Genomic DNA, 15555 nt, shown 5'->3' on the forward strand with positions numbered 1-15555 from the left:
CCATATTGAAGAAGAGCAGTGCAAATTAAAGAACGAAAGACTCATATAGACAAGCGCTAACATGCAACTGAAGTTTATTGCTTGAAACATTGAAATAAAGCCGGCTCCAAACAACAAAACATAGCCGGCTCCAAAAATAAAGCCGGCTCCAAACATAGGGGTGATCACAATTGTTCATGCACATGAAAAAAATCAAACAAATGATGCGGCATCACCATTGGATGCCGCACCATTTTTTGTCGCATATTTTTTTTTGCCAAAGATTTGGTCTCATATCGTCCGCGACAAGATGGTCAATGCAGGAGATAGCTGGCTAAGAGGGTATGAGTAGTGGATGCTCACGTAATTCAGATATTAGGCGCGCGGCTTTAAAGAAGCTGATGAATGCGATTTACACATAGCAAGCTGCCGGATATGACCGTGCGATAGCTGACGTGAGTTTTCTAGCATGCAAAAAATTGTCAAAAGCTTTATGAGCTTCCATAAAGGGAGTGGATATCATACGCATGAGATGGTTTTATTAAACAAGCGGCGGAGCGCACGCGCTTATTTGAGGAGAAACAATAATTTTCTCTTCCTTTGGTATTTTTTTTTTTTTGCTCTCAGTTCAGTTCAGTTTAGTCGTTCAGTCGTGTATGACTCTTCGTGACCCTATGGACCATATCACGTCACGCTTTCCGGTCTCTCATTATCTTCCTAACATCACATAACTTCACCTGTAGCGCCTCGAGGATTTGCTCTAGATATGTGAAATCAGCCGATTAAATTTTATCGCCTTTCTTTCTTTTTAATTTGCCTTATGCTGTTCAACAAATTTGTGTAAAAGATTACTTGGTGTGCGCAGATGCTCAAACCGGTTTTTGTTTTCGTGTTTTCGTGCCCAGCCCCATTATCAGCGCGCATCGACCCCCCCTTGCTAGAAGTCGACGCCGGCAGGGCTGCCAACTTGACCTGCCGGGTGGCCGGACAACCTGTGCACGGTGTGCTGTGGATGCACAACGGCCAGCCCCTTTTCTCGGCGTCTTCAGCCGTCGTCGGCCGAAAGGGAAACAATGCGCTGCCCACTGCCGCCTCTGCGAAAGCGAAACTGCTGTCCCGTGACGTGCTGCTCGTCGCCTCCGCGAAGCGCGAGGACAGCGGCATGTACCAGTGCATGGCCTATAACGGACACGATGCGGCCCAGGGGACCGCAGAAATCATCGTCCGAGGTGCGAATGTTTAGCCGTTCCTCTTGTCTATCGTATGGATATGCTTGTCCATGGCTTCGTTTTCAAAGCTTAAGGAAGCAGTTTTTCCTTTTTTCGTGCTAATTGCACCTACAGTGCTGGTCAGACGTTCTCAGGATAATTGAAAAAATGAAAAGCTAAAAAAGGGACGTTAAAGGGATCAGATTACTCAGGATGAAAAGCCAATGCTTGCTGATGCCAATTGAGAAAATGTAGTGTATGGAATTGATCAAAAATTGAAATTATTAAAATAATAAAATATTGGAAAAAGAGCGTTTATAGGTGTAAGAATGCTCAATGTGAAAAATCCAATACTTTATCAAGCTATGTAAGAAAAATTAAAATTTTAAATGTGAAGTTGATGAATTAATGGAATTAAATGAAAAAGTGATACATTGGAAAAAATAGGGTACAAAGGTGTCAAGATTATTGAATGGAAAGGTAATGTTTCCTGTTGAAAGTATCGGTGTATAAGAATATAAAGCATAAAAAAAGTGAAAGGAAAAACATTGTCCCTGTGTGTGCAACGCTATTGCGTGGCACACTTGAGTGTGAAGTTTCCCGGCATTGCACCAAACGCAAACAGCGCGTTCCGCTGAACGCGCACTGGGATGCATCAAGTTTCAAGAAGCGGCCTCAGCTTACCGGTGACGTCATCGCGCGGCCGGCAATAGGCGAAAGAATTATAAAACCTATAGAAATCAGGAAAAAAAACATGAAAAAGCATACATTGAACGATATACAGCTTAACTGCCCCCCCCCCCCCCTTTTTTTTGTTTTTTTGTTCATTGCCTGCTTATAACATATATGGAATACAATCAGGAAACACCACAGGCACGTACATAACATCCGTGCACAAAAACTTCCTTAATGCAGCCAATTCGTCCAACATTGCCAATGAAATTTTCACGCGTCGACCGCACATTTCTATCAGCGGGAGTGACCTGCATTCTTATCCTCCAAAGGCTGTGGAGGCTCAGAACCGTTATCATGTCGCATGTTACCCAGTATCATTTTTGACTGGAAGATTTCGAATGCCGCGAGGTGTGATCGTAATTGTGTTTTATTTTTTAATTTCTGCGAAGGCAAACAGCAGCTCAATATTCTTTAAAAGCGTGTTCTACAGTTTCAGGTTTGTTAAAAAATGCCGTAGGTTGACCATGGGACGAAGATACCTTTCTTATGAATCCATGATTTTACTGAGAGTGTATCCGTGGGGGTTTTCAGGTTGTTTTAGAGGACATCTTGTCCTGAGCCATGACTGTAAGCCATCGTATACAAAGGAACCGGCTTCAAGATATCAACTAAGTCACAGTGTAATTTCTTTCGCTTCACGCTGCTTAAATATTGTGAACAGAAACGTGCCTTAAGCATGTGGAATGAGGTTACATTTTTCGAAAAAAAAAACCGTTTTAAGGCTCCGGGTGCAACATTGCTGCCGTTAACAACGAACCCTGGCATAGCAGTCTTTAGACGCGCATTTATATGACCGTGCGTAGAAACAAGTCTTTCTGGTCGCGCTAAAGTAGGATACGAGAGACAATTTTCCGAGAAAAGTGAGGCTTGAACCCTAAATAAAAACAGCGATAACCCGGCGCGTATTCTGCTCATTACTGAACGCGCGACCAGACTTTGGCTATAAATGAATTGTTGCAAACTCTCGCACGGGTGAACACTGAAATGTCTCTTACTTGCCATGCTTGCAACCTCTCCCTAGTAGCCTGCATTTCTTATTCTCATATTGATTTGTTTTCACGGTAACAATCAAGCGGTACCCCTAGGTATTTAGTACTGTTAGTTGCCAATACCACATGTACGAAATAATGCGGCGTACCAAGCCCCTTTTCGTGCAAATCTCCTGATAAGTTTTACAAATTTATTGCACTTTCCTTTTTCTTGTGGTACGCCATCTCAACGTCCATTTAGTAACTCTGAAATGATCTCATATTTGCAGGAAACACATACATCGTCTGCATACGACAACTTTTTACTTCGCATCACTGAACTGCTATGCTAGACTGGCTGCCTTAGAACGCGTTTGTAATTCACTTGTCTAGCATAAGGCCGCTGGAAGGAGCTGAGAGAAAGGGCAACGGAGGCAGTAAGAAAAAAGATGAAAGTGAACAAACATTTAGCACACCTGTCCTAGAATAAATATTATGGCGGGCGATGAAACCGCCTCAAAATCGGCGCATGCCAAATTCAAGACAAAACAAATACAATGAATCTCCCGTTAGACAAGACGCTTTACGGTATACAGACGCATTGCGCCATCTAGCGAAGTTGACAAAAATGTCACAGCAGTCTCGTGCGACGAGGAGCAGAAAGTGAGAGTTGAGCCTCAAATTGCCATTGATTTAAAGCAAAACAGGCGCATCAGAAACGACACAGGCATAAATAAGAACATGCTGCTAAGCAATTGTCATAAGTGAGAACAACGCTTTCGCATCAAGCAGTTAAGCAGACACTTAAGTGCACCCTTGGAGCAAAGTAAGAGAAAAAAGATTTTGGATTTCTGTGCATAAGCAGCATTAAAAGCAATCATGTAACTCTTTTGTCCGCTAGTATGTACTGTCTTGTTTACATGGCTGTTATAATGTATATTAATGAAATACTAGAAATTCACTAGAAATTCGAATACTAGTGCCTCTACTCTGTCCTAAATTCCACTGACACCACAGAGTTAATAGTTTTTCTGACAAGAAGCATGGGCTTAGGGTTGTTGCTGTAGACTTCATTTCCATTTTAATTGACCAAGCAGCCATTGCAGCAGTCGTTGACGTAGCTGCCTATTCCCCGATATTCTACGCATGCTGTTTTAAGTAGCCATTTTTATAGTTTCGGAATAAAGGCGTAGTGCACAGCAAGAGAGCATGCCTTACCGACAGATGTTTGCTCTAGCGATCACTGCGTAATTTTGTTTCCAAAGTAAAAAAAATCCTGATATAGAAAACCGAGGGAGCGCTCGATCGCAATGCGGCACTGAAACGGTTTTACTTCCGAAACAGGCTTCTGCTGCTTTTCACTCCGAAATTAGCAAGATCAACGCGCTACATGTCAAGCAGAGCGGCGTCTATAGGTGTAAACACAGCAGCGTCCTTTCATCGGTAGCTCACGCGCGGTGGTGGCTTTCACCGAAGCTCGCTGGCATCTCAGCGCTTTCTCCGACTACTGCTCCTTCTCACGGCCTTCGCTAGCGTTGAGCCGCTGTTAATTGAATTTCGAGGCTGCCAGGCGAGCATGCTTTGTCTCCACCAAGTTGGCGTGGGTTCCTTGTTAGGTCCTGACGAGTGCGCGGAAGGCAACGAGATTAGCTGAAACGTGCGGCTGTGAGCTTCACGCCTGGTCTTCTCTTTGCAGTTAACTTCGAGGAGTATTAGCGTTAGAGCTGTTTCCACGGTGCTTCGCGAGCGCAATGCGTCTGTTATGATTTGTTGTATATTTAGGGCTTCTACAGCCCATGACTGTTTGGGCGCGTACTAAATTCAGATTCTTATGCTGCGTGGCCATGACTAAAACGCTTAATAAACGCGTAGCTAGGCTTTGAAGCCGTTACGCATTGGTCCCGCTTTGATTGAAAGGCTATCGGCAAAGCCGAATTTCGCGTCCAGCCTCAAAACATTGCGCTTTCAATGGGCCTAACATCTCACGGGTTGCGCTTTGTGTGCTTCTTTTATCGCGGAAGAAGGGAAATCATAGCTGTTTGAGCGTCCGAAAGAAAACTTGCTCTCTCTTCTTTTTATTGCGCGAGCAATACTACGACAGATAAAGCTAGACCTCTGGTGGCCGCAGCTACGCCGTGAAGAGGCGTATACCTACGGTCTCCTCATAAACAAATCAGCCTGCCATGACATTTGAATTTCTGAATTTCTTCTAAGAGAACATGACGGCGTATGCCCGCACACACCCTGAAATGCGCACTTTCAGAAGCTATGCGACGGAAATGAGACAGTACTGAGGAACATGTACCAAAATAGCGAACTAATAGCATAATTTTGCTGCACTCGATGAATGTGCCTGGAATGAATCACAAAAGAAAAGAAGAATTTACACAAATATGTCACGAAGCTATATATTATAGGCATCACCAAAGAACAACTTTCTTTTTCACTTCTGTCTTGGTGCGTATCTGGTTTATGTACTCAGTCAGGATCGTTTTTTGTGTCAGTTACGTTAATATCTTCTCTTTTTCCGTCTCTGGAGACAATATCAAAGCAGATGTATGATCTAGCTTAGTTTATAATATATTAAATGAGATAGTCCTCAGTTTGTAGAGATGGGGATATTGGTGCATAATCATACAGCGAACTAACCGCAGGCACTTGACACAGAGGGGAAGAAAATCTTCTGGCAAGGTTGCATAGTTTAAGCACTGTAAGAAAAGAGAACACCAGCGCCGTAAGAATTCAATTCTAGATTACTCACCAACGTTTCTATTCTGTCATTCTGTTGCATGTGCAGAGGATGCCCCTGTGCTGAAGCACGCTTTCTCCGAGTCGCTGGTCGCACCGGGCAGTAGCGTGTCCTTGAGGTGTGCTGCGTCGGGAAATCCACTGCCTCAGGTCACGTGGACGCTGGACGGGGACACGGTGCCGGAAACTTACCACGTGCGAGTAGGAGACTATGTGAGCAACGAACGGTGAGACACCAGCTACATTTCCAGCGGATCAAGTAGCTTGTTTCTTTCTTCGTGTTTATTTATGATGCCCAGAGATTGGACCATTTGGGCACTCTAGTGTGCAAGCGAATGTTTTACCGTTTGATTTTATCAAAATGAAACATAATAAATACGGCAGATGTTACAGTATCAGCAGTTTTCGTGGTCGGCAATGACTTTTCTTTTGGTTTTTTTCTTTGCCTTTATGTCAAGAAAAGATGCCAGATTGCTTTTTATTTCATGCTCTAGGGTGACCCATGATTAGTATTGCGTGTAGTATATTTACTGTACCACCTAGGTGAGCAGCGTGTGTGGTACAATAAGCAGTAATATGTAGAGTCTTTGCCAAAATTACACGGCCCAAGAGGTTCGCTTCTAAGCTCTGTAATGCGGCTGCTGCCAGCAATACTGGAATATGAATTTAAGCTAGAGGGGAAGGAGGGTGGATTTGTCACCTACGAGATTTTTAACACTAGAGTTTTTTTACAAGCCTCGTTACTGGGATTAGAACAAAACTTCTTGGGCCGTATACATTTGACAAAGACTGTACATCATATAACTTTGCTTAAAGGGAAATGAATGGATGCAACTATAGTTTTGCCCTCAGACCATTTGAAGCAGTTTCCCGAACTATAAAATGAGTGCTAGACTGTTGTGCGGCACAGAGGCAGGACGCAACAAATCGAAATCTAACAACCACCAATGATGAATAATGGCGTCCTTTTGTGCTAAAACCTATTTCTTGAATATCTTTGGCTTGTCTTGCCCTGCGACTTGAACAAAACATCGCGGGCTAGTTGGTTCATCACAGGGAAGAACAGCGCAAGCTACGCAGGGGCAAGAAAGAAAGGCGAGACACGCACAGCGGTGATTTATAACTGAAGGGTGATTTTTCAGACATTTCTGTAAATATACACCAGCACCAAGAAAATAAGAGCAACAGAGTCTGATAAACAGTCATCGACACCAGAAACCACACAGGAGAACTCAGATCATCCAGCTCCTGGTAAGAACCGCAATACTTCATCTATAAGGACTATGGAGGGGGTGCTGACACAACGCTTTTTAAGATGCGCGATAGTTACGGCTTCAACGATCTCTCGCGTGGTTTTGGTCATCCCACCTGCGCAACACGTTCCTGTTGCCCAACTTTTCCTTTCTTGTCCCTATGTAGCTTGCTATGTTCTGCCTTGTGCACTGCGACACAAAGGCGAAATAGTTTGTTAGGACGAAAAAGAAAAAAAAAAGGGTGTTTAAGCATGGCTTGAACCTAGTGATAGAGCGAAAGCTGTAGGTGTTGCAGCGTTAGCCTATTTAACACCCGCTTTTCAATCTGCGGTTTTTTTCTCATAATAAGTTCCTGGGTTCGAACTCGACCGCGGCGGCTGCGTTTCGATGGAGGCGAAACGAAGTGGCGTCCGTGTGCTGTGCGATGTCAGCGCACGTTAAAGATCCCCAGGTGGTCGAAATTACTCCGTAGCCCTCCACTACGGCTCCTCTTTTTCTCTTTCCACTTTCATTCCCACCTTCCTCCCTTCCCTTACGGCGCGGTTCGGGTGTCCACAGAGCAAGTGGGACAGTTACTGCGCCTTTCCCTTCCTGTGAACCAATTATTATTATTATTATATTTAAATTCGGTTTTGGGGAAAGGAAAGAGCCTTACGCTTTTGAACGGACTCCACGGAATTGTGGACAGCTACACCTAACCAGGTCAAGATTCATATTCTTTTCTTGTATATTGTACATCTAATCATGTTTTCATATTTTTTCTTGTATATTGTACATCTGTTTATAAGAAAGAAAAGTGCAGTGTATGTCTTTCACCTTAAACGTTGTTCGAGGTGATATCGCACAACCCAGGGCTGCCTCTTCGTTTTTTACTTGGTTCATAGGAAAGGAAAGGCGCAATATCTGTCAACCTTGCTCTGTGGACACCTGAACCGCGGCTTAAGGGAAGGGAGGAACGTGTGAGTGAAAGTGGAAAGAGCGGTGTAATGATGGTGGGAATTGGTGCCACAGCGAAATCGCTGCATCATGGCCAGTGACGCGTTCGCTTCAAAAACAAGTGCGAATACGATCGAGATTCTATTTTGTATTGTAGGATTTAACGTTCCAGCTCGACTCAGACAGTATGGCACGCCATAGTGGTGGGCTCCGGATATTTATAGCAATTTTTAACGCGCAGTTACATCGCACAGCACACGTGCGTCCTGCTTTTCGACTGCATCGTGAAACAGCCAACGCTGCTGGGTAGAATCCGCGTGTTTGAGCTCAGTTTCCCAGCGCCCTAAACACTGAGCCACCGCAGCCAGGTAGACAAGATCAAAGTGTAGCCCCTGTCCTTACCCTGCCCTGCAGTGGTGGATTAGTGTTTAGAGCTGCCAACTGCCGAACCAGAAGACTCGGGTTAAAATCCGGCCGCGGCGGCCCCATTCTGGTGGGGGCGAAAAGCAGGGCACTCATGTACTGTCAGTAGAAAATTGGGCAAGTTGGTTGATATTCATGGCTGAAAAAAGCGCGATATGGAAACAAGGATGGAGTAAGCTCGCGCTTTTTGCCAGTCATGAATGTACTGAGGGGTGTCAGTGCACGTTAAAGGACCCCGGGTGGTAGCGATTTGCGGAGCCCTCCACTATGGCGCCTCTCAAAGCCTCAGTCGCTTTGGAAGTTAAACCCTATAAACCAAAGCCTATAATCTAAACCAAATCAAACATTTTTTTTACCCGCTTTGATATACAATAATTATGCGAGAGAAGGGTCGGCCGACTTGCAAACGGTGCGTAAAAACGTGCGCTCTACGGGCCGTGCAACTGCAGCCTCTCACTGTTTCCCGCAAGCAAGCATGTGACTCGACGTTCCCTCGTTTCTCCTCCACGTGCCTGCACACCTCTTTAGCCTGGTACACAGCTACGTGAACTTCACCAGCGTGCGGGTTGAGGACGGCGGCCTCTACACCTGCGAAGCACGCAACAGCGCGGGCCAGGCGACCAACTCGGCCCGCCTCGTCGTACCGGGAAAACCCTTGCTTCGGCGACCCATGAGTAACGTCACCGCGCTGGCAGGTCACACCATGGTACTTCACTGCCCCGTGGCTGGACATCCCATTCGCAGCATCGGTTGGCAGAAGGGTCAGTTATATGGCGCGAAGCCTATTCGGTACACCTTATATTTTATGAAATGAAATCGTTCTAATGTTAATCCCGAGTTACAGCTGACGTTCGTTGGCTCGTCCACAACGCTTATGGCACTGCGCAGTGTAGCAGGTTATGGCATCGACAACACTTAGCCGTTCCTTCGAACGCTTCACTACAGTGCCGCCATCGCGTCATTTTCAGGAAAAAGCTGCAATGAGCTCGCCATACGCGACTTGGAATCTGGAAGTGAATCTTCGTGTAAAATAACCACCATCATAATCATCCTGACTGCTCTCACTGTAGAACTAGGTCCTCCCCCATATATCTTGTGCAATTAAGCCGATTTCGCGCAAGCTGATACCAATCTCCACATTCGTCCGCCCTCTTAAATTTCTGCCTCCCCTTTGTAAAGATTCCTTTCGTCCCAATCCTATGCCTTACCGTTTGCGGCCACCGCTCACTTCTGCTTCTTGATTTCTAAAACGATCTTATTAACTCGACTTTGTTGTCTGATCCACCCTTCTGTCTTCCTGTGTCTTAAAGTTGCACTTATTCCTCGTATTCATCTGGATTGATGCGCTGTCTTCAATTTGAAGTCCAACCCCGTCGTTACTATATGCACGTTTCCTTCGCAAAAGTGTCACGGCGCGTTCGCAAAAATCCCCGATTCAAATGGGGTGGTGAAATTAAAACAGGTTGGGAGGCTGACGATAGGAAAAGGGTCACGTGGCGTCATGAAGTACTGATTGGTTGCCAAGCTGGGCGACGTTACGATACTACGTGACATGACGTAGTTGGCAGGTGCACCAGCATTTGGCAGTTACATAAGCGCTTATCAGTTGCGATTTAAGAGAACGGTGGGGGTAGGTTCGATTCACAAGCTATCATATTTGCCAAAAATATGAAAACACCAATAAAAAGCGGCGCTAGCACATCGAGCCGCAAAGGTAAATAACTGTAACAGCAACGCTGCTTCTTATTGTTATCGCACCACCCTTCTAAGGGAGGGGACCTAGTCATCTCCATAATTTTGTGCTAATCTTCTCTCCTCCTTATCGCGTGCTGCTTGGGCCATGGCCAGACGGACGCTGGCTTCCCCAAAACCACCGGCAGCGAAGTTTCCCCAACGGCACCCTGCTGGTGACCCAAGTGCAGCGCGGTCAGGACAGCGGTTGGTACGGATGCGCGGCCAGCGATCCGATGGGAAACACAGCCGGTGGTCAGCTCGCCGTGCGGGTGATGAGTGAGTATCTGAAGCGATGTCACTGCCCAGGTTACCTTGTTGCCAGCTTCTAAGAACGTTCCGATCGTTACATATGTCTTGATCGCGGGCCCCCCTGAACCGCGAGGTTTCGCTCAACCTCTTCCAAAGTTAGAGAATAACGAATATTGTTCCATGATTGTAGTAGGGCGAAGGCGGGTAGGGGGGAGGAGCCCAACACAACAACGTAAACTCATAAACTAGAGAAATAAAAATCCTTTATTCTGTGCACTCGTACTTGCGAAACTAGCTTAAGCCAGAAATAAAAGTGCGGTAGGCTAAAGTAATTAAACGGACTAGGTTACTTCTTTTAATGCGCTATCCTGCATGACTCATCTGTCTTATAAAGATGGCGAAGGGCTTACAAAAAGCCGGCTTAAGTTAGTGAAAAGACAAAAAAAAATGAAAAGCGATATCGTTTAGACATAACTCCCTTCAGAGCTCGCTTATGGTGTTTACCGTCGCAGCACCTCCCGTGGTGAGCCCGTTCAAGTTCCCAGATGGTCTGACCGAAGGCAAACGAGCGGGCGCCGCTTGCATCGTGTCCGACGGGGACCAACCTATCTCCATAGGCTGGCTCAAGGACGGCCATGCCCTGGACGAGCAGGCGCTGGACGCAACTGTGTCCCGCACGAACGACTACACTTCGTTCTTGTCCTTCGTCGCTGTTCGTCAGGAACTGCACTCGGGCACCTACACATGCGTCGCCTCTAACCCGGCAGCCTCAGCCAACCGCAGCGCAGACATGCTCGTTCGCGGTGAGCTCCTTGACTAAACTGGGACTGCTCACCTGCATGCGAATGAGCTTTAATCTCCCGGTTACTTGAAAAAAAAAAAATTAAACATTTTGCATAAAATTTTTTTTTTATAATTTGCTCCTTCATAGCTTCACTGTTCCTCCTTGCATTGATGTTTTTGCAAATGAGGTTTCAGTTCATGCACGCCTTGGGGTAATCTCCTTGCGGGTCATCTGATTACCAATTTCATTTGAATGGAAATGCTTCTCGATCGATTGTTGATGATTCCTTTTGTATAGAGAACAAATCTACGGTCGTCTTTAAAGAGTGGCTGCCCCGGTGCAAGTTTCAGGACTAGAAAAAAAGGATACCATTTAACCACATCCACCATAGTGAAACGCCCTTCAAGCTAATGTTAAGCGGGGCTTCACAACGGGCCGCTACAAGAGCCTCCCAGCTCTAAAAATCTACAGGCCCGTCTCAAAATTATGAAAAAAAGTCATTTAGTTCCACCATAACGTCAGACTTTTCTATAGTTCTGCAACACCTTACCACAGTTCTGTAGTTTTTCTAAAATAGTCTGTTGTTCAGTGCTACTTTTCTGTTTCAACTGCAGGAAATGCTGATTATATAAGAGAAATTTCTGTTTGCACAATAATTTAAGGGTCAGAAACCGCACAGGAATTGTGTTGTGACAACAAAAAAGCCCTGAATTTTTTTTTCTACTGGGAAGATACGTTTTAGCATGATTATAATGCTTGTACCATAATAAATATGTGTTACAGCATACGAAAAGTTCCCGGCAAAGCAGAAACCTTGCTTGACATGCTTGACAGTAGTTGGTGTGCTTTGGTGATCATTTTGAGACTGAGCTGATGGGCCAGGTAGAGTTGTTTCTTTTCGGGATGATTTATCTAATTTTCGTGTAATGCTTTCACATTAAAGAGAAAAATGGGTTGGGTTGGGTTGTGGGGTTTAACGTCCCAAAGCGACTCAGGCTATGAGAAACGTCGTAGTGGAGGGCTCCAGAAATTTCGACCACCTGGGGTTCTTTAAACGTGCACTGACATCGCACAGCACACGGACGCCTTGCTTTTCGCCTCCATCGAAAAGCGGCCGCCGAGGCCGGGATTCGATCCCGCGTCCTTGGGAACAGTAGTCGAGCGCTGTAACCACTGCGCACCCCGGCGGGAGTAGAGCGGATTTGAGCCGGTCGGGTTCGAACCCACCTACTCGGGTTCATTCGCCGAGCGCCTTACCTTTTGTGTCAAATACAGCTGAACGTTCTTGTGCAAATATTGTATTGAGTCCGCTTGCTTTTGCTCTTTGTAACCAAGTTTAAGAGTAGGGGTAAACTAATGCTATTTTCTTCTTTTTGTTTTGTCCTCTGCGCTTGACTTCTGGAGTTAAAAACAGAGAACTAGAATTGGTTAGCTTAACCATTGTCTCGGTTCAAACATAGATAGCCTTCAAACGCAATTGTCGCACAAAGGGAAAGCAGGATATACGAAGAATAAATTTAGGATGGCATAGCTCCCTATCTAATGAATGAGCGCGCCCGTAGTAGGCAACAAAACTTCGATGGGTGGAAAGAAGGCAAATGTAGGCATTTGCTTTTATATAGCAGTGTAGCTGCACCAGTGTCCCTTGGTCTGCTTTTTTTTTTTTTCATGCATAGGGGACATTGAGCAGTTTTTTCATGTAATTTTAATACTTTATCTAGAGCTATTCAGCTTCCTAGGCAGATAAAATAGATTTGAAAAGAAGTGACTGAAATAGGGAACATTAATTAACCATGCTTTTTATAATACATGTACAATTTTGATCTGGCCTAGTATATTCCTCGCGTAAGGTTTTCGAAATCCGTCAGGTGGATCAGAATTGACAACATCCAGCGTTGCTTTCAGCAGCTGAGAAAAAAAAATAACTGAAACCAAATGTTTAGGTAAAAGCAGCAGCAGAACATTTCCAACTGTGTGCTCCTTTAAGAAAAAAAAAAAAGTGATCAGTAATGAAAAAGGAACATGCATGGAATTATTTTGCGAGGGGAAGGTTACCGAACAGGTCAAAGGTCCGCATAATTTAGCAGTCGCCAATTTGTTACTCTGGAGGTCATGCTTTTCCAGTGTGAGTTATGACATCACGCACTTTTAAGAGCGGCAAACACATTAATGCATATTTTGCCTTCCGCCCTGCAGTGGGTCCCAGATGGCGCCACCAGCCAGAGGATAAGGCCGCCATACTGGGCCACCCCGTCCTGTTCGATTGCCAGGCAGATGGATTTCCTGCGCCAACTGTGCGGTGGAAAAAGGAGCGCTGTGAGTGATAAGAAACGAAATTGAGAATCACGAGCAAAATATATAGCGTAAACGCCTAAAAGTCTGTATACTTGAAAAGAGCAACTGAACTGTCTGGTGGACTTTCTCGCAAGTAATGCGTACTCGCTATAATTAATCACGGCGGTATAATTTATAGCTGTACAGCCAAGGCTGAAAGCTGCAATGCTCGACAGCCACGAAACGACCACGTGAAACATGTGCAACATCTGTCTTTTCGGCAGCTAGCAAAGCAAGCAATTTTTGGATAAAACATGTCTCTTGTACGCGCCATGACAGGGCGTGTAAAAGTAAATCCCCACTTTTTCTAAATCATCAATAAAGTCTACACCATCTCACATTACATTAAACATCACTTACTGAAAGCATATTCGCAATTTCTAAATAAACAAAAGCATACAAGTTTTCTCCTTTCGCTGGCATCGTGAAGCATGCGCTACACTCTTTTATGATCGCGCAATTTAGTCTTGTAAATATGCTTAAGCAAGTAGCTCTAAACCCAATGCAACTTTACTGAGATACGTACTAATTGTTGTACTTGACCGCTGTACTCTTTGTAAGCATTCGTTGAACCTCTCAATTGACGCTCGCAAACTGCTTGTCAGCGCACCGAAAGGCTAAGATACATTCGCTGCTTGCGATTCACAGGGACAAGATTGAGAGACGATACACAGGGTTACACGTTTGTGTTTACATGTTTTTCTCGTCTCATGTTTGTCCTCGTAAAACCCATGCAGTGCATGTATCTTTATCCAGAATGTTCTAACTATATCGAATCACAAGCACCCCCTAAAGGCTGGTATCATGTCGTTAAGGTATTCTTACAAGCAGGCAAAATGTATGCTTGGCGACGGTTACGTGGTTTCAGTTCTGCTTTGCGTTCACCTTTTCCCCAATATTGTTTCCTTTGGTCTCGGCCGAGGCCAGTGTCGGAAGATGGGAGCCGCCAGTTCGCTACGATTACCAGCAGTGCCCGTGTGCGTGTGCTGGAGAACGGGTCGCTCGCCATCGACGAGGTGGACCGTTCGGATTCCGGTCGCTACCTGTGCCAGTCGCAGAACGGCATAGGACCCGGGATCTCGAGCGTCGTCAATCTTGACGTGCAAGGTGCGTGCACAGTTGGTGCTGCGGAACGCGCTTTCTAGGAGCGACGCTAAATTGCCGGATATATAAGCCTCTCGGCCACGGCAGGTCCCCGGGCGGACGAGCACATCATGTCCAGTAACGGCAAGGAACGAAGTTTGCGTGTGGTAGGTATACACTTGCTTAAAAAGTTGCATTAGGGGTTATATATATGCTGCGGCCGCTATTGCGGAGGCCAGCCCGATAAGGTGAGTGTTCAGTGACCTATGGCATTTGCGGGCGGGCCCTAAACAACGTACTGTATATAGTACCATACCATAGTTTATATATCTCATTTTGTTTTTAATTTTACCTACCCGGTCCTTTCTCCCTGTTGCTCACCCCTATGATTTCCTCTACCGCTTCCTCACTATCTCTTTATTTCCGCCGCCCTAGTTCAGGTGCTTCAGATATTAGATAGCAGATACTGGGCCTGGCAAACATCCCTTCCTTTTTAATGTGTAATAATATATAACCATATACTACTGCTATATCTGCAATTAAGCAGTTTATCTCTACTTGCGCAATTCTCGTTACAAAGTTGTTTTTTTTTGTTCCTGCATATTTATCACACATTTAGCGAAAATTCTTTCTTGGGCGGTATTACCAAATAACGAAATAAAAAAAATTCCTATTTTAGCTATTTATTATGGACGCTGAAGAAATAATCTCTTTCACTCTAATAACGAGAAACATGTGCGTGCTTTCTAGCGGAAGCTATAATCATAGCGGCAGTTATGACGCGAGGAATTACGTCACAAATTCTGAGGGCTACACCTAATTTTGATGTAATTAGCAAGATAAAACTAGCCAGAGCAAATAGCACGTAGTGCGCTAACTAACATACCTTGCAGTCCATTGAAATGACAGAAGTGGATGCTGTTGGAAAGGACATGAGATCAAAAGCTTCAGAGGTGAAATATAGTTACGTGTTCAGAATTTTCATTTGAATTCAGCAGCTGGGGACTGGATCGGGATTATAACGGACACAAAATAGCAGAATAGAATGATTTATACTTGAAAGGGTTTTCTATTCAAATGCGGGTGTGAACTTCAGCCCCCCATCCCCCTGTTTCTTTTCT

The 15555-nt window shown here is 45.1% G+C and overlaps 1 protein-coding gene across 1 annotated transcript in view; it reads left to right on the forward strand.

Annotated features, from left to right (window-relative positions):
- Positions 1-15555, forward strand: part of LOC146190617 (cell adhesion molecule Dscam1-like) — an 86956-nt gene that overhangs the window by 52584 nt on the left and 18817 nt on the right. Inside the window, exons 7-13 of the mRNA XM_084600208.1 lie at positions 885-1208; positions 5688-5865; positions 8779-9011; positions 10099-10260; positions 10746-11036; positions 13214-13333; positions 14279-14458. Of these exons, the coding sequence (XP_084456334.1) occupies positions 885-1208; positions 5688-5865; positions 8779-9011; positions 10099-10260; positions 10746-11036; positions 13214-13333; positions 14279-14458 (1488 nt within the window). The remainder of the gene's footprint in view (positions 1-884; positions 1209-5687; positions 5866-8778; positions 9012-10098; positions 10261-10745; positions 11037-13213; positions 13334-14278; positions 14459-15555) is intronic.

Source organism: Amblyomma maculatum, chromosome 4 (assembly GCF_055883805.1).
Source record: "Amblyomma maculatum isolate TAMU_Amacu chromosome 4, ASM5588380v1, whole genome shotgun sequence".
Classification (NCBI taxonomy): domain Eukaryota; kingdom Metazoa; phylum Arthropoda; class Arachnida; order Ixodida; family Ixodidae; genus Amblyomma; species Amblyomma maculatum.